Source organism: Notechis scutatus, chromosome 1, assembly GCF_049901735.1.
Source record: "Notechis scutatus isolate UNSWTSFEM ecotype Mainland chromosome 1, rNotScu1.2, whole genome shotgun sequence".
Classification (NCBI taxonomy): Eukaryota; Metazoa; Chordata; class Lepidosauria; order Squamata; family Elapidae; genus Notechis; species Notechis scutatus.
This window is the reverse complement of record NC_142009.1, coordinates 119,372,462-119,390,685: the sequence shown is the minus strand read 5'-3', so window position 1 is coordinate 119,390,685 and position 18,224 is coordinate 119,372,462. Positions and strand designations below refer to the sequence as shown.

The following is an 18,224-nucleotide window of genomic DNA, read 5'->3' as shown; positions in this document are numbered from 1 at the left end:
ACAGAAGATCCAAAGCTTCTGAGATAGCACGATTGAGAGGACTTCCACCTGACAATGCCTAGAAAACCAGTTGTGAATTAGAGTAAATATTTAGTCCATATTCAATTTCACAAAGTGGCCAGCTGGATGCACCTTAAGTTTAAGGACTGTTGCTCCCCATCAACTAGTATTTAAGAAATGCTGATTATGATCTAAGAAGCAGCAAATAGTTGTCAGCATTACCAGCCACTTATCATCTGATTTTCAATGAATTGATTTGCTTTTAAAAGCATCCATAGTGCATAATAGTATTTCAACTGTTAGCAGTAAATCCTGTAAGTTTCACTATGGGCTGTATATAAACATCTGTTCTTCTGTTGGTTCCAAATTTACTTGCATTTAACTTCAGTGGGTGATCTCAAGTTCCAGTATTGCGGAGAGACAAAAGTTTCTTTCTGTGTTACCTATGTTATGCATACTTTTATATGATTATCAACTATCTTCAATCCTTTTTTGTTCCAGGCTAAATAAGACTCCATTGCTGCAATCTTTTTTCACAACAGAGCTGTTCTAACTGCCTAAATTTCTTGATTGCCTTGTTGCATATTTTCTAGCTGTGAAATATCTTTCTTAAGCTTCAAAGACTGCTCCAAGTGCAATCTCACAATAGATTTGTATAAGATCACTATATCAACAGTTTTGTTTTCATTTTCCTTCTAATAATTTTAAGTATTCAGTTTACCATTTTTATTGTAGCACATTGGATGGATATTTCCACTGAATTGTTCCCAGGAACTCTAATACCCCTTTCATCTAATCTTTCTCCTGAAAAATCTGTTCTGTGTCCTTAGTAACAAGAAAATAAATTTTCTTACTATTTCCCTTTCTTCCTTTAGTATATCTTTAGCACTTTTTGACATCCAGTGGCCTCCATGTTCAATTTCCGTTTCCAAATGCATTTCAACTTTTCATTGTTGCCTTAATTTCATTTGTCATGTACAAGGGTTTTGTTTTGTGTATTTTGCATCCTTTATCAGTTCTTTGCATATTATTTGGCTTTCCTCATTTTAGCAACATTTTCTGTTTTTTTTTTTAAGAAAGTCTTTTAAAAGATCTCTGAATTGCTCATCCTATTGTAGCATTATTCTAGACTTGGTGATATTTTTCTGATCTGAACAGATAGTAACTTATTTAAGCAAGATTAAACAAATATGGAAGATAAGGATAGTAAGGATATTAATATCCAAGATGTGTTAGGGTCTATTCTTAATTTGAGGTCTGTATTTTACCTTAGTTTCTCTTTAAGAGTTTTGAATAACGTCCAGTGATTGCAAAAAAGAATTGGCCTTTTTTACATTTGCTTTGATCTATTTTTTAAAAAAGTATGTATGACCACCCATATGACATGTGACTTTTTTAAACCTTAGTTTTTTGCAGTAAAAGTTACTGCTGTTTTTTAGGTAAATTGTCTACTTGCATCGATGTTTCCAGTTGGTTCAGGCTTCCTTGGAATGTCATCTTTCTGTCTCAAGAGCCATGTGCTTTATGATTACTGAAATATTTTGTGGGATGGGATAGTACTGTCCTTCCCAGTGACTTTTGTCACCAATCTCTCCCATCTTTCCCAACTTCGCCAGTTCTGTTACCTTGGCCATAGGGAATAAACCTGCTTTCTAAGAGCCAGGAAGTCATTGCATCATGTATGACTTCTGTCCAGAGTCTGTCCAGAATTGTATAAATCAATAAAAGTTCACAAAATAGCCTTGCAGATGACTATGCATAGAGGGTTTTATTAGGATTTATTTTGAGAGATAATCAGTTTTCTTAATGCATCAGGAAGAGAGAGAGTCTAAAATCTTGACCAACTTGCTTACTGCCAAACTTGTATGGAACCTTAATTTGTTAGTCTGTTTCATTGCAATGTATAATAAAATATATGGCAACATATGGAAGAAAAGTAAAAGCTGATTAGTCTTCATCAATATATGATCATGATCTTGATATATCCTCTTTGGGGCTTGGGTGTGTCTAGTGTGACGTGGAGGCTTCTAGATACAAGTAGGGCTTGTGTAGGCCAAGGGTTTTCCAGTTTTCACATTATAGGTAATAAGAGTTATAAACAGTCAAACCATTCCTGAAATTCCAGACGTCAATTAAAAGGTATACTTGTTCATATGGAAAATGTGGAAAATTTTCTCACAGTAAATAATCAGAATTCTTTTCACAAGAAGACAGGCTGCTGCTGTGATCTTTCACGTATTGAACTATTATTCTGTGCCGTTTTCACCATTTAATGTACTGTAGTTAGTAGTGATAATAATACCTCTTTTTTGAGAATTTGTTTTCTTGAAATATGGAACATTAAGGATGGAATTTATAATTGAAGCTGCAGCCTGCTAGCCACTTACATGGGTGTTAATTGCCATAAATTGCAAGAATCCAGGTTCCCAATAGTTATGGGTAAGGTTGCTGATGGTAATGGTTAATGAGGAAGTTTAAATTTGTCAAAACAAAACTAAATCCTTTTTAAGAACAATGATTTATGCTAAAATAAGTACTATTCCTTTGGAGATTTAGCCTTTTTGGCCTAGTTAATATAACATTTCTTTATGTTCTTTTCTTTATATTGTTTGTTAATCTTCATGGTTAATACAGATGGTTTACAGAAAATCAGGCTAAACTATAGCGAAAAATCTGCTGACAGCAATAAACTAAATGAAGATGAGCTCATAGATTTTTCAGAAGACCAAGATAACCAGGTAAAACATCTAAAACAACATGGTTAGGTAACTATATTTTGTACACAGAAAAAACTTTTCCAACAATGTTTTAAAAATAGTGAAAACAAGTAGAATGAGTGTAGTAATCATTCTTTGAACAAATTGTTAAAATGATTATGATTATTATGATTATTTTAAAATATTGTTTGTTATGGGATAATTTGGGTTGAGATGATTTCAGTTGTGAATTTGAGAGATGTACACCAGGACGTTAAACAATAGTAATTGGCTGGGTTAAAAAGCAGTAATTGGCTGGGTTCAATTATGTTACTAAGCCATAAGATGGTTTGTTTGTTTTGGAGTTACTGTGTTGAATATAGCCATATTAGATAGCTGTACATAATTTTTTGCCTAAATTTGTCACTGGAAAACATTATGCATTGAAGTCAGGAACCAAGTTTACATGGAACAGTTGTGTACATATAGAACACATGTTAGTGTACAAAGATGGAAGAAATTATTAAGAATCCATTGTTTTGAAAAGGCAGGAGAAAGCTTAGGATTTAAACTTTGGTCTGACAGAGACACACATACAATAATGGGAGGGAGGGATGGAGAGAGAGAGACCAAGACTGAGACTGAGACCAGAAAGAGAGACATTAGACAAAGAGATTTGAATGTAAAGTAGGCTGATCATCTTTTTAAAAACTACAATAAAATTGTCTTATCAACATAATGTATTTAATGTATTTTGTTACTAGTAAGTTGCAGTATATCAAGTTTAAGGGTGGTGGTGGGGGTACACCGATGAGTCTTGTATGAAATCTCAAAAGAAGGCAGTACAGGTGGTCCTCAGTGTTGGATCATTTGTTTTAGGACTGTTCAAAGTTATGATGGTGCTGAAAAAAGTGACGTATGAAGGGACCTTGCAATTAAAACTATTGCAGCTTCCCATGGTCACATGATCAAAATTTGGGCACTTGGTAACTGACGTGTGCTGCAGTGTCCCATTTGCAACCTTCCTAGCGGACTTCCAACAAGTAAACTCAATAGGGAAGCCAGATTTGCTTAATGACCATTTGATTCACTTCATGACCATGCACAAAAGTCATGAAATCGGACACGACTTACTTGGCAGCCCCATCACTTAGTGACTGAAGTATCAGTCCCAATTGTGCTAATAAGTCAAGGGCTATCTGTAATAAACCATGGTAAAACAATGCCAGCAAGGCATTCGATAAAGTCAGCAAGGCATTCGATAAAGTAGACCACAACCTACTTCTTAGTAAGCTTGAAAAAAGTGGAATAGATAGCACCACCACTAGATGGATTTGCAACTGGCTGGCAAACCGTACTCAACGAGTAGTCCTCAATGGGTCTAAGTCTACATGGAGGGAAGTAAGCAGTGGGGTGCCACAAGGTTCCGTCTTAGGCCCAGTACTCTTCAATATCTTTATTAACGACTTAGATGAGGGAATAAGAAGGAGAACTTACCAAAGTTGCAGATGATACTAAGCTGGCAGGAATAGCTAACACCCAAGAAGATAGGCTCAAGATCCAGATGGACCTTGACAGATTAGAACACTGAGCCATATCTAATAAAATGAAATTCAATGTAGAGAAAAGTAAAGTCCTACACTTAGGCAAGAAAAACCAAAAGTACATATATAGACTGGGTGAAACCAGACTCAATAGCAGTAACTGTGAGAGGGATCTTGGAGTCTTAGTGGACAATCAGCTAAATATGGGCCAGCAGTGTGCAGCAGCCGCCGCCAGAAAAGCTAATGCAATCCTAAGTTGTATTAACAGAGGGATACAGTCAAGATCAAGGGAAGTACTAATACCACTCTATAAAGCCTTAGTAAGACCACACCTAGAGTACTGCATCCAGTTTTGGTCATCACATTATAAAAAAGATGTTGAGACTCTAGAAATAGTACAGAGAAGAGCAACCAGGATCATTAGGGGACTGGAGACTAAAACATACAAGGAACAATTGCAGGAACTGGGCTTGGCTAGTCTAGTAAAGAGAAGGACCAGGGGAGACATGATAGCAGTCTTCCAGTATTTGAGGGGATGCCACAGAGAGGAAGGGGTCAAGCTATTTTCTAAAGCTTCTATAGGCCAGACAAGGAATAATGGATGGAGACTGAACACGGAGATATTTAACCTGGAAATAAGGAGAAACTTTCTGACAGAACAATCAACCAATGGAACAGCTTGCCCTCGGAAGTTGTGGGAACGCCATCAGTTGAGACTTTCAAGAAGAGATTGGACTGCCATTTGTCAGAAATGGTGTAGGGTCTCCCGCTTGGGCTAGATGACCTACAAGGTCCGTTCCAACTCTGATTATCTGTATCTAAGCTCTAAATTAGCAAACAGGTGCTTTGATCACTGTTTTGAAATAAGTAGCAAGATAACAATTGATATTGTGTCGCATTTTGTTTTATACAGTTCATTGGTGGAAATGTAAGGGTTTTGTGTGTGTGTGCACACACAAGCACATGCAAGCAGGCTTAGAATTTTTTACTCTATCTCGGCTATGTGTTCATTAAAAATATTGCAGTCTTCTCTAATTTCGTTTCTGGATGGCACTTTCATAATCCTTTTCCCAGTACTATCCACTAGAAGGCAAGCTTTACCCATTTTTCTGATCACAAAAAGTGGGAATCCATGTTTCATTAGTGTATTTCCATAAAGACAGACTACACAGTTATTGCTATCAAGAGGAAGTTAGGGTTACTTGTAAAGTTTTATTTTATTACATTTCTTCAAGTTTGCTAGGTGTGATTTTCTTTTCATTCATGTAGGCTATTGACTATTACTCTTGGGTAGCAGCTGCCTTGTTCATATCAGTTTTTACAAAGATACAAAGAAAAGGAAATTTCTGCTTCTTATTCTTTGAAGAAGCCTCCACAATACAGGTTTAGGCATATCCTATACAGCAAAGAAGTGATGAAGTAAAGGCAATATGGCCTCAATCTTCAAAAAGACAGCAAGTATCTCAGATTCCTTTGGCTTGGTATCTTTTCAGTAAATGTAGCAGTCATTTTTGCATATATTTCCCAAACGCAGCCAGAAAGTAGATGTTACCTTTGGCTAAACTGTATTCACCATTTACGGTTTTTTAACCATATGGCTAACCAGAGAATTTCTGCAAAATTAACCACCTTTTAAAAATTATTTGAATTTACATTCCCCGCCCCCCCCATAGTTATGTAATGATGTCTTACTGCAATGTTATGTGTTAATAGATATCTCAGCTGCTCAGTTTTATCTGCAAGATTAATTATAATAATGTACAAGATAGTGGCAGTAATAGCCCAAAGGCTTTTTGGATTTAGCTGTAGTCTGGTGTTGTATGCTTAAATTAAATATTTGGAAAAGAAATTGAGTTGTTAGAACTTTGAATTCATTTTCTCAGTTGTCTTTCTCACAGCTTAGTTTGCTTATAAAAAATGTTTCAGTAATTATACAAAGTTTCATTCTGCATTGCCAAAGTCTACAAATCAAAATGTATTATACTACTGTCTGCTTTGACCCTTTTAATTTAAAGTGGTTAAGAAATCAAATTTTGTTTCAATATTAATTGTTTTAAATATCAGAGTTTATTTTGGAAACTCAGAATTGAAATCAAAAAGTGCTTCAGTATCCTGGATAGAAAGTCATAATTGTTTGACTTTCAGTTTTTTAAATCATGTACTTTTTAAAATGAAATTCAATAATAGCTAGTTAGATAATGAAATTTCAAGTCCTTGTAGTTTGAAACGTCAGATCTTTTTTAAAAAAATCAATGCAGTAAAAATAAAACCCAGCTACCACCTTACACAAATGAAAGCAGAAGGCCAGATCCACCTATAATTATATTTGTAGGCTGGAAATTGTGTTTTTAAAGTCACCCAGATCATCAGTTTTTGTCAGTTTGCAAAAAAAAAAAAAAAAGCTTAAATATGATCTCTGCAACTAGATATACCCTGGTTGTTTTTCTATGTGATCTTATCTAATACTCTTCATTACGTACAGGTTTTTAGAATTAGGTTATGTTTTAAGGATGTGCACAAAATAAAAAAAAATGTTTTTGATTTCAGTTTGGGGCCTAATAATTTGAGAAAATATTTTGAGTTAACAGTATTATAGTGAAAAAAAATCTGTAGTAGCCTCTGTTTTCTATTTTCTTCAGAACAGAATTAAAAACCTTTTGGGAGTTGTGACCTCGGTAAACAGGGGGATGTGCAGCTAGTTACTCCTAATTCTTTTTACTCTAGGTTCACAAGAGTAGTAGTAGTCCATGCTGACTATTAATCAATTGCATATTTGATGAAGGGCTTGATTTTAAACAAATAAATAAAAGAATAAAATAAAAGAAACAATGGGAAAACATTTCATCTTGATCAAGTTTTCTTTTTGGCTTTTTCAGATCATTTATTCAATAAAGCAACTTTTTTTTCTATGCTGATGCTTTTGTTAGCACATAGATGTAGCTGGTAGCAACAAAAGAATCGAATAAAAGTCTGCCACTGCTTTTTTGATTGCATAAATAATGTTATTCATGCTGTCAAACAACAGCAGCAGCTTTTTATTTGTTTAATGTTTACAAGAGAACAAATATGGCCAGCATGTACTCACACCCAAAGCTAAAAAAAAAAAAATAACAACAACCCCTATCCCAAACCACCAGAAAATACTTCTCAAATGAATGCTATTTCCCCCAAAGCAAAAGTTTGTCTGGTTTGGTTTTTATGAGGCATATAGCTGTAACCATCTTTTTTCCTCCCAGTAATTTTCCCCCAGCATCATCTGAACCAATCTAAACTAACAGCAGTTAACTAGGAGCAACCATTGTCCTGGCTAGAATGGAAACTGACTGAAAAGGGGCAACTCCGTCATAAGTCATGAAATAGCTATTGGGATGTTCCAAATAATACTATTCAAAGCAGCTGCATTTTGTTTCATGCTTGGATGATAACAGCAAATTTGGTTTTACCCTTGATTCCCCCACCTGTCAAACCATCAATTTCATAGTTGGATTGTTTCAAGACAATCCGTGGCCCTGCTGTTCTGCATTATATTGATCATGTTAATTTCTACAACCAAATGGGCTGACTGATGAAATAAGTGTGCAATGTTGACTTATATCCAGTGTTTTAATTAGAAAGAGTCATTCTTCTGAAAGGAAGAAATCAATTTTTGAGCTAGTGCAAGAATTATTTTATAATAATCATATTTATGTGCACCTCCAAACGATAGATGTAAGCCACCCAGAATTGTTTTGGAATTGGGTATCCTCCAAGTCCAAATAATTAAAAGAAATAATAGATATTTGTATGAGCCAAAGGCAAATTCAGATGCTTTTTGCCACTGTAATTGGGGAGAAAATAAGAAGTGGCTGTGGTGTTGCATGCATGCCTTCTAACTGCTGAAAAAGAGTGAAATATTGTTGGAATCTGGGGTGTCCTTAAGATTTTACAAGATTGTAAAATTAATACTGTACTATGATATCATTTTTAAATTAGAGTTTAATCATGTATATGAAGAACTATGCATTTTGATAAACACTGATTTCAGGGTTAGTTTTCAATGCGTAAACTGTTATGTCCCCAAAGACTTCTTTAAATTGCTCGGTAGAATCCTATGTGTATTGGGAGATGGCATTTGAGCAGAGTGTTTGAATACCTTAAATGAACTTTTGGCTTTTAAAAAAAACATCAAAAAGCGAAAACATTTTTTAAAAATAGCTGTTTTTAGTAATGAAATAATTATTTCCATGGTAAGAAATTAATTATGGAAATTAAATATTGGTCAATTTTTGATGACTTATTGTTACAGTTATTAATAGTATTAAGAAAAGGTAGAAGATGATAAATATGTTGGGATACTTTTATGTTAATTAATAATGCTTCAATGTAGCTTTTTGAAAAATGGAGGATAAGCAGATGCCAGGCTTGCAGAATCTACTTTATTTGTATTAGCAACTTGAGATTCTTCTCCCAGAGCAGATGGAAAAGACATATATTTCTGATCACCCCAAACTTTTTAAATCTCAAAGGTATATTTGAAGGGTAGAATAGTTCAACATTTAATTGCTACTGTTGATAAAGTTTGAGGAAACTGAATTTCTGCCTATGTACTCCAGATCATGTAGTAGATCCCTATTTTTCTCATAATTCTGATTTTGGACATTATATTAAAATAGTTTTTTTTCCTAGGAGAATAGTAGCGATGATGATGGTCTTGCTGATGATAACTGTAATTCAGAATTAGGACAATGGCATCTAAAGCCGACCATATGCAAACAGTAAGTTTTAAAGTAAGATATTTATAACTTGTATACACTTCACATAAGCTATAAAGATGAAATGCCATCTTAAAAACCATTAAAATTTTTGCTCCCAAACTGCTCCATCATTTTTAAAATTCTTTCTAATTTACTTCTGTATTACAGGTAGTCCTTACGGCCAAAATGTATGTTGCTAAGTGAGACATTTGTTAAGTGAATCACTGCAGTTGTCAAGTTAGTATTACAGTTGATAATTGAATCTGGCTCCCCCATTGACTTTGCTTGTCAGAAGGTTACAAAAGTTGATCATATAGCCCTGGAACCGTCATAAGTATGAGTCAGTTGCCAAGCACCTGAATTTTAATTTTGTGATCATGGGGATGCAGCAATGGTCGCAAATGTGAAAAATGGTCATAAATCACTATTTTCAGTGCCATTGTAACTTCAAATGGTCACTAAATGAACTGTTGCAAGTAGAGGACTACCTGTATTGTTAGCTTTCAAAGTCTTTTTTGGAATACTAGTCTGAAGGGGAAACTGGACCAACTATTTGTTCCATCTGTTTTTCTTAACAGAAAACCTTCACTAAAATTTGTGCTTCAGTAGAGAAGCCTGGATCCAACTGTAATCTTCTGAGGAAGAATAATCTAAGTTCTCTGGCAACTTTGATTAGCTGTGTCCATTGTAAATACATTCTTCATCAAATTGAGCTAAATTCAGAAAACAGACATAATTGATAATTATTATTTGATAAGATGTGAATTATGTTTATCTTGAGAGTAGTAGAATAAGAGACTATTATGTCTTTAAGATAGACCTTGGCCCAAGTAGATTCTGAGAGATGGTTGTTCAGTATCTTACTCTCTGGCTGACATCTAAGAATGACTGGTCCATGGATTATTAGATCAGATGCCAACTTTTCTTTAAAAAGGGGAAGATTCTTTAAATATGCCAACATTTTACCTCAAATCTGTTTATGTTGCTTTTCTTTTCTTCCATTCAATTGTGATTGATTCTCAAAAACTACTTGGACAAGTCTCTGCAGTTTCCTTGGCAAGGTTTTTCAGAAGAGGTCTGCCATTGTTTTTTTCCTAGAACTGAGAAAATGATTTGCCTAAGGTGACCCAGCTGGCCTTGTGTCTAAACTAAAACTCACTAAACTCACAGTCTCCTGTTTTCCAGCCTGGTGCCTTAACTACTATATCAAACTGGCTCTCTCTTTCATGTTTTTTATGTTGTAATCAGTGTCTTAATTTTTTTTTGTAATGGGAAGTTTGAATTATCATTAGAATTGCCTCCTTATATCCAAGAAGTTCCCTGACTGAGAAAAGAAGAATAATGCTGTTAAAGTTTTGAATAGATCAAAAATAATTGGGTGTAGAACAGAGAATATTTCTGAAGTCTTATTTTTCCAGATTCCATTTAGTGAAATTATATAGGTTCTATAATTTGCAAGTTAAAATTGCATCTGTCCTCTTGGAATAATGTGGAAAAACAATTTATTCCTTTGTCGGTATTATTTCATATCACAGCTTTGGATATTTTTAAAATGGCTTAAAGAAGTGCCTCAGAATTGGGGTTGTAGCGAGTAGCAGCATCTCTCTGCTACTTAGTAAAATACCTGTATCTTTTTTACAGGTTTCCTTGTAAGTCTGAATAAAGATATTCCTACTTGAAGAATTGTATTAGACATATTTCAATCAAGCAACTTATTTAAGCAGCCATGTGTTTAATTTTTTCAGTCTTACAAAAGTTCCACAAGAATTGTTTTCAAACATACATAGCCCAGTCTGTAGTACTGTTCTAAACATTAATTTTGAAGTATTATATAGAATACAGGCTAAGAGACTGACTCGTAATATTGAACTATTTTTTTTCCTTTGTGAAGAGCTTAATAAATAGTCATAAGGTCTCTTGCTGTATAGGGAAGAATGTTAAATGTAGCTTTTAAAAAATGTTCAAATATCACTGAACAAATTTTTTAAAAAGTGTTTTTAAACTCTCACAGGTTGCAAAAATGTGTAGTTTTTCGGAGCTACTTTAAGTGTACCCATTTTTGTTCTATTTGGACCTATTTTTATAACAAAGGTTCCTACTCAGTATTGAATATAATCAAAGGCTAAATCTAATTATAGATCACCATGCAATTTTTGTAGACGTGATATTTGGATGAAAACAAAATTGAGTACCATACTTTATTCATAATATGAACAGAAAAGGGTTCTTCATATCTGTAACCAAAATGATTTAATGTGACAGTATAGCAAAGAAGTGAAAACATACTGTATCTTTTTTAGGCCATGCATTCTGCTCATGGATTCACTAAGAGGCCCTTCCCGATCAAATGTTGTCAGAACACTAAGGGAGTAAGTAATTAGTCTCTATAATATTAAAATATCTTTCATGTTGGAATAATCAATACAAATGGTCTTCTCGTGCTTGTTTTATTTGTGTGTTGCAGGTATTTGGAAGTGGAATGGGAAGTAAGGAAAGGGAGCAGACGAAGTTTCTCTAAAGATGTCATGAAAGGCTCGAACCCCAAAGTGCCACAACAGAACAATTTCAGTGATTGCGGAGTTTATGTTTTACAGTATGTGGAGAGCTTTTTTGAGGTAAATGTTATGTTAGGGTTTTTGTTCTAACAAAAAGGGTTTTAAAAAAAAAATAAGTTGGTTAATTTGGTTTCAATATTTCATTTGTTTTACATAATTTATATCTTACATTGTTTTAAAAATGGCAAGTAATTGTTAAAATTACACACACACATATGCATAGTTAGCACAGTATAAACTGTGAATAAAATAAATACATAATGTCTGCCCACACAAAGAGTTTTGGTTTATTAATAGTGATTTTGTAATATTTAAATAATAGAACTGTACAAATGCATTATTCGATTCATTCCCTATTTGTTTCATGCTTTGCCTATTGCTTCTGAAGAAGGCAAAATATGTTTGGGGGTGTGGAGTGTCTTAAAAGTTTGTTTTCTAGAATTGAGCTCATAAAAGGGAGAAAGGGTAAAATATTATCTTAGCTGTAGCTATGTGGGAAGACTTCTTAGTAGTCTTGATTGTTGAGTAAGACTATTATGAAATACTGATGATGGATAGAGCTGAATCCACAGAAAGGCGCCATCATTGAAACTTTATAAATGTGCATGAAGGATTGGAAAAAGTTTCAAATGTAACATTGTCAAGATTTTTAACTCCTAATGTTGTAATACTTTGTACAATGTTATTATGCAGAAATTCCATGTAGGTGCTATTGTAAATCTATCTGTTTGGTTTCTCCTAGACTCCTATTCTAAGCTTTGAACTACCAATGAATCTAACAGACTGGTTTCCACGTCCAAGAATGAAAACAAAACGAGAAGAAATAAAAAACATAATCCTGAATCTACAAGAACAACAAAACAAAGAAAAGAAGGGGCAGAAAGACAGTAATCTAACAGAGAAATATTTTCAGGAAAGAACAGAACAATTTATCAGCAACTGAATCTTTTGTCATTTGTTAGCCATACATCAAATTTTTTTTTAAAAAAAGGGAAAAAAGCACCCTGAAATTTACTTGTCTACCAAAACAATGGACTTCTAGTATTATCAGTAAGTAAACTTACTGTTGAGGGCATAAATCCAGTTCCCCCAATGTACTAAGTAGCATAATCTGTATATATGTTGATTAGGCCAACTTTTTCCAACCTTTCTAATTATGTTTTTCACTACTTAGGAAACCTTTGTTATGTGTTTCTGTTTATAGAACTTAATAGCAAATTCTAGACACAAAACAAATAAAATATTTATAGGATAAATTGGTTAATTTTTTCTGTGTTAAGTAAAATTATCATTGAATATTTCCCAGTAAGACTTCTATATTGCATGGGGAATGCTTATGTAGAAAGGTAATCAAATTCATATTTTAATTTACAATTGCCATTACAAGATGTTCTGCTTCAGAAATGTGCAAAAAAAAAATTAAGAATGTGTCTAAATGCATTGTGTTTCTAAGGTGAATGGTTTGCATTTAAAATCCAAGTGCAGGCAATACAATATTCAGCAACAAATGCTTCAGATACTGGGAGAAGTAACTTCACAAGTACTTGGGAAATGCTGCTTTCTGATTGCAAGTGTTGCTCAAGCAGTGTTTAATGGAGTTTCAAAGGTTGGTTTGAGTAGTTCTGTTAGATCCTCCTTTATTATTTTATGTGGTTCCTGAATGTTGTTTAAATGTATTTTCACAATCCTTTCATTATAAAATTGTATTTTTTGTAAATGTAGCAGCAAATTGCCCACCTTAAATTTTCTGCCAGAATTCTGAATGTTGCATTCATGTGTGCTTTATCTATCTGAACCTTTTTTAATGTATGAGTACTATTTTTTGTAATGCACAGAAAAACCAAAATATTGCTAGATGTCATTGCTTGCTTCTTACTTAACTAGAAGTCTCTAATAATTCTAAGTCATCTTGTTGGCATTATTTCCATGATGTAATTTGATTTTTAAATTGTGTAAAAAAACAATAGCCTTCTTCTACCCTTATAAAAATCCAAAAGGAAGCAACTAGGTCCTACTACATTTTAAAAAATACAAGATATTGCCCTCGCATAAGGGAACTGAAACACTTTTGCAAATATATTTGTTGAATAATGCCTTTGTTAAAAAGAAATTCTTCTTGTTGGGAAGGAGAATGCCTTTGATGTAATAAATGAAAAATATTGTAGATGAAACAGGCAATATTGCCATTGCAACAAACAATCCTTTTCACCCTTTTCACAGTAGAACATTCTATGTAGAAAATATTATATTTGCACCCAATTTTTACTATTATTATGTTGGTGGCACCTACACAATAGTCATATTTTGTACATGATCAGAGATTGCTTTGCCAAAGAAAAATTCTGAAGAATAGATCGCTTTGGTCTGCTGCCCTGCATTTACTTTGTTTAAATCCTATAGACTTCAGTGTAACAATAATAGGATTGTAACTTAGTGGCAAAGCTTTCCATAAATTATTTTTAATAGATGCACAATAGTAGGGCTCTCATAACACTATCAGTATTAAAACAAATGAATTACGTTAATTTGTTCCCTCAAATTAACGTAAAATCAATTCTTGGTATTAGAAAAGAAAGACAAACATTTATTCTACATTTTCCAGTCTATGTCTAAAATTTGTCCGAGTAGCAATAGAAAAGAGAAACAAGAATAAACAAGGGGTTGACAACAAATGTAATTTACTTTTTTTTTTTTTTTAGTGTTACTTGAACACATTGTAGAGAAACTTTACATAGCAAAATGCACATTCTCGTGCAAGATTATTTGTTGCAATATTTGGATTTATATGAAATTAGATTTTGCTTTTGTTTTTATTAGGTTGTGGCCTATCCTAGTTTTTATTTGTTTGGTTCTGTTCCTGAGAATGGCCTGGAGCTTGTATTCCTTTTCAAGATGTGAAGAATGCAATGTTTCTCTCTTAATATTATGGTAAAGGATCATTTGTGCAGCAAGCTGATAAACATGTTGACAAAGATTTATTTTTTTAATAAAACATGGAAAACAATGGAAATGACCATGAGTATTTGTAATACATATTGTTTAGGTATATATAGGTGTGTTCTTAATAACAGTATTTAAAAATAACTTGTCCATTGGAGATGAATAAGCACCTAATTTCAGGTATTACCGGTAGTTAGATTGTTCTAGAGCTCTGTCTTTCTCATTTTAAAATTTACCTAAGGAAGAATACATTCATTATACAGTACTTACATTTATAAAAGATAAATTTAAATTTAAAAATATTGGGCTGTTTTTCTCCCCCGAATACCTTCAGATTTCATTTCTCCATCTTCCCTTTTTTGCAATCTTATACAAGCTTATTTGGGAGAAAGGTTTGTTAAATATTAGTAAGCCTTATTTCTGAATAAATTCATTCGATTGCATTCTTGCTTAAAAGTTACTGTATATGTTTTTATGATGGTGCAAGGGCACAATTCAGTTCACTATAAGGAATATGAATAAATGAATGTTTAGACAATGATATCAAGTGGCAGGCTAATTAGATAATATCTTGTATAAGTTTTCATGTTGGATAGAATAGCAGTCAAGAATTCTTATTAACGTTTTAGGTTACTTAGCATGAAAAATGTATGACTCTCTGGTAAACATTTGCTGGCAGCAGATGCAGAGATGACATTTAATATTCCCTTGTGGTATTCTTTAATTTTCTTACTGAGGGATTGCTAGCTGAAATGAACAGGATATTAAGGGAATGTTCTAAATCTAGAATATGTTATCCCAGCGTACCAGTTTATTTTTTCTTATTTAGATGTCATCTTATTTAGATGTTTACCTAAGAGTTCATTCTTTTCAAAGGAGAAAAAATTACTGCAAATGGATAAAATAACATCCTGTCTTGTAAAAGTTGCCTTTAGTGATGTATAAAAAGACTTAAACAATATTTCCAGTATTTTCTGTTTCAGTATCTAATTCCATATTTTTCATTTTCCATATTCATTTACTACTGGGATTTTGCAAGCTGAATGTTGTTGCTTCGTTCTCTAAAGATTATCCATTAAAGCATAGGGGGAGGGAATAATGTGATACATGTTATTTTAAAATTTTCCATTTCAAATACATAGTTTGAAGTCTCGAATCTAGTTGTAGATGTGTGGAGGAAATTGACCCTATACTAATTTATTTCTTTCATACCTGCTTGCTTCTGTTGTGCAGTCAGTTTTGAGATAAGAAGCGTATAAAGAATGTCATGCTTACATAATGAAACAGTATAATCCAATAATATTCTTATTCCTATTTTTACAGATGATCACCAAAATGAAGCTTTTATTTTACTCATCTGTGACTTCCCATGGTTGAGTTGGTTTTACACTGTGCTTTAGCAATTCTTCAAGCAAAATACTAGCTTTTTTTCCCCAGGAAATCTAATTTTATTGAATTGCTAATTTTGCTGCATTGCTCTTCTCCAGCAGGAAAGATCAGGAACTATATTTCACTCCTGCATTTTTTCTGCAGTTAAATCTTTACTAGAAAGAAACATTCTCTTTCATTATACATGTTGCTTGTGATTTTTATCAATCAGCATGTTTATTGCTAATGATTTTGAAAAAGCTATATACTCTTTCCTACCAGTTTTGTCTTGTTCTAAGGTTGGTGTTTACACATCCATTTTTAAAGTACATTTCAACAAAATAGAATTGACTTTCTTCAGTCATGCTTTCAAGTTACGACGTCTGCTAGTTTAGCAGTATGAATTTTTACTTGGTTAAATCTTGTCAAGCATTCTCAGCACGTGTAGGATTTCATCCTATTTTTCTTCTTCTTAGGGCTAGAACCAATAGTGATCTCAAACTCAATTTTTATATATTAAATGCTTGACATGCAATTATGTAAACATGGACTTTCTACTACAATTTTAGGAACTCCATTCAAATAGTAGATTGGAGAATATAAAGTCCTCCCATTCCTCTATTTCACATGGTCATGAATGTGTCATCAGATCAAGATTTATAGTGGTCATTATTATCCTGATACAAAGCCAAGAAATATCAGTTCCTCTTTCCAGAGAACGTGGAAGGAAAGCTGTATTGCTCAATGGTAGCCAGAAATGAGAAATCTGATAGCACATTTTATTGGAAAGGCATATACTTTTGTAGGCTGCTGTTAATTTTATCAGAAGTACACCATAGCTATTTTAATGTAAAATTTAAACTGGGATGAGACAGAAAGAGGAAGAAAGATGCAGGTGAAAGTTTTAAAAAGGACAGATTGCAACCATCCTACCCATTAGCAACTGCAGTATGTAAAGCAATTGTCCTTGAACATGCTCTTCTCAATTTGTATCCTGCTATAATCACAAGATCTCAGTAGTTCACAAAAGTATGAATACACAAGTATAAAAATAAAAACATAATTAAACCCCAAATATAGTGCAAGCTTTAGGCCACAAAACTTTGGAAGCAGATAACTCAATGGTAGCTCATTCTAGAAAGCTATTTCCAGGTTTTGGGCCTCCTGACCTAAAGTCAGCTGCTTCTCTTGACATTGATTAAAATAATGGTCCAACTCTACTGGAGAGATGCAGTCTTGCTGGTGAACCAAAATCGTAAAGGACTTTATAGTTAAAACCATCACTTTAACTTGCTCCTAAAGGTAATAGGAATCAAATTTGGGACCCACAAAGTGAATTTAATATGTGTCCAATGATCCATACTCATAACTGCTCATGATGTTTTATATTAATTGAAGCCTCCAGTCCATTTTTAAGGGGTTCCAGATAGAACATTTGCAATAGTTGGAAAAAGTGTTGCCACAAAATACTGTCCTTTCCAGATAAATGGGGCATGACCCAAAGAAGCCAGGGGTGGGATTCTACCAGTTCGCACCTATTCGCTAGAACCGGTTGTTAACATTCTAAGCAGTTTGGAGAACTGGTTGTTAGAAGAAATTACTGGCCTAATCCTGTAAGGAAGGCAGGAAGGAAACATTCTGGTGTTACTTACAGAAACCGCCTCTCCGTTAACCCTTATTACATTCTTGGCAGGACTAGACTTCCTGTCTCAGGAACCTCTCTGGAGTTTTCTTTCCCTCTTTTGCTGATACTTTGCTTGTGTGGAGTGACCATTCAAAGTTACAATGGCACTGAAAAAAGTGACTTATGACCATTTTTCACACTTACGACTGTTGCAGCATCCCCACAGTCATGAGAGGCCAGGCAAGGAGATGCGTGCCTCGATGTGAGTGATATTGAGTTGGCCACGCCCAGCCAATAACATGACTGCCAAGCCACGCCCACCAACTAAGCCACTCCCACAGAGCCAGTTGTTAAAACATTTGAATCCCACCCCTGAAAGAAGCCTCTAAGAAAATCTCAATGAGAAAACTAAAAATGTGGAAACTTCAAGTAATACAGTGTGTGACGAAGAGAGGCAAATCCTAAAGAATTTAATCACAGATCAAATTTGAAATGCAAAAGTTTGTTGCAAGACCAGCTCTAAATAATTAAAGGAGCACTTAAAATACAAATGGGCATGTCATACACATGCCTGGCAAACAGTTAAAAGATACAACATTCTGGTAGCCCTATAAATTCAGAAGCCCACAAAGTTGAGCCCCTTAAGATAATGTTTTTTAAATTGAGATGGTGCCACTGCCAAGATCCATATATTTCGGTAGGGTTGCCTATATTAATGATATTCAGTATCATGGGAACATGGGTACAGAAGTCAAACAATTTAA

General features: G+C 33.8%; 1 protein-coding gene across 5 annotated transcripts in view; it reads left to right on the top strand.

The window, feature by feature from the left end:
- SENP6 (SUMO specific peptidase 6) overlaps positions 1–14,532 on the top strand; it is a 100,951-nt gene extending 86,419 nt beyond the window's left edge. For 4 of the 5 annotated variants that reach the window (XM_087944488.1, XM_087944493.1, XM_087944480.1 and 1 more), the window contains 5 exons: positions 2,635–2,738; positions 8,906–8,994; positions 11,274–11,342; positions 11,438–11,588; positions 12,271–14,532. In XM_087944488.1, the coding sequence (XP_087800614.1) occupies positions 2,635–2,738; positions 8,906–8,994; positions 11,274–11,342; positions 11,438–11,588; positions 12,271–12,471 (614 nt within the window). In that variant the 3' untranslated portion in view covers positions 12,472–14,532. Of the gene's footprint in view, positions 1–2,634; positions 2,739–8,905; positions 9,007–11,273; positions 11,343–11,437; positions 11,589–12,270 lie in introns of those variants that run through there. The other variant, XM_087944507.1, reaches the window with a different exon arrangement.
- Positions 14,533–18,224: the final 3,692 nt, after the last annotated feature.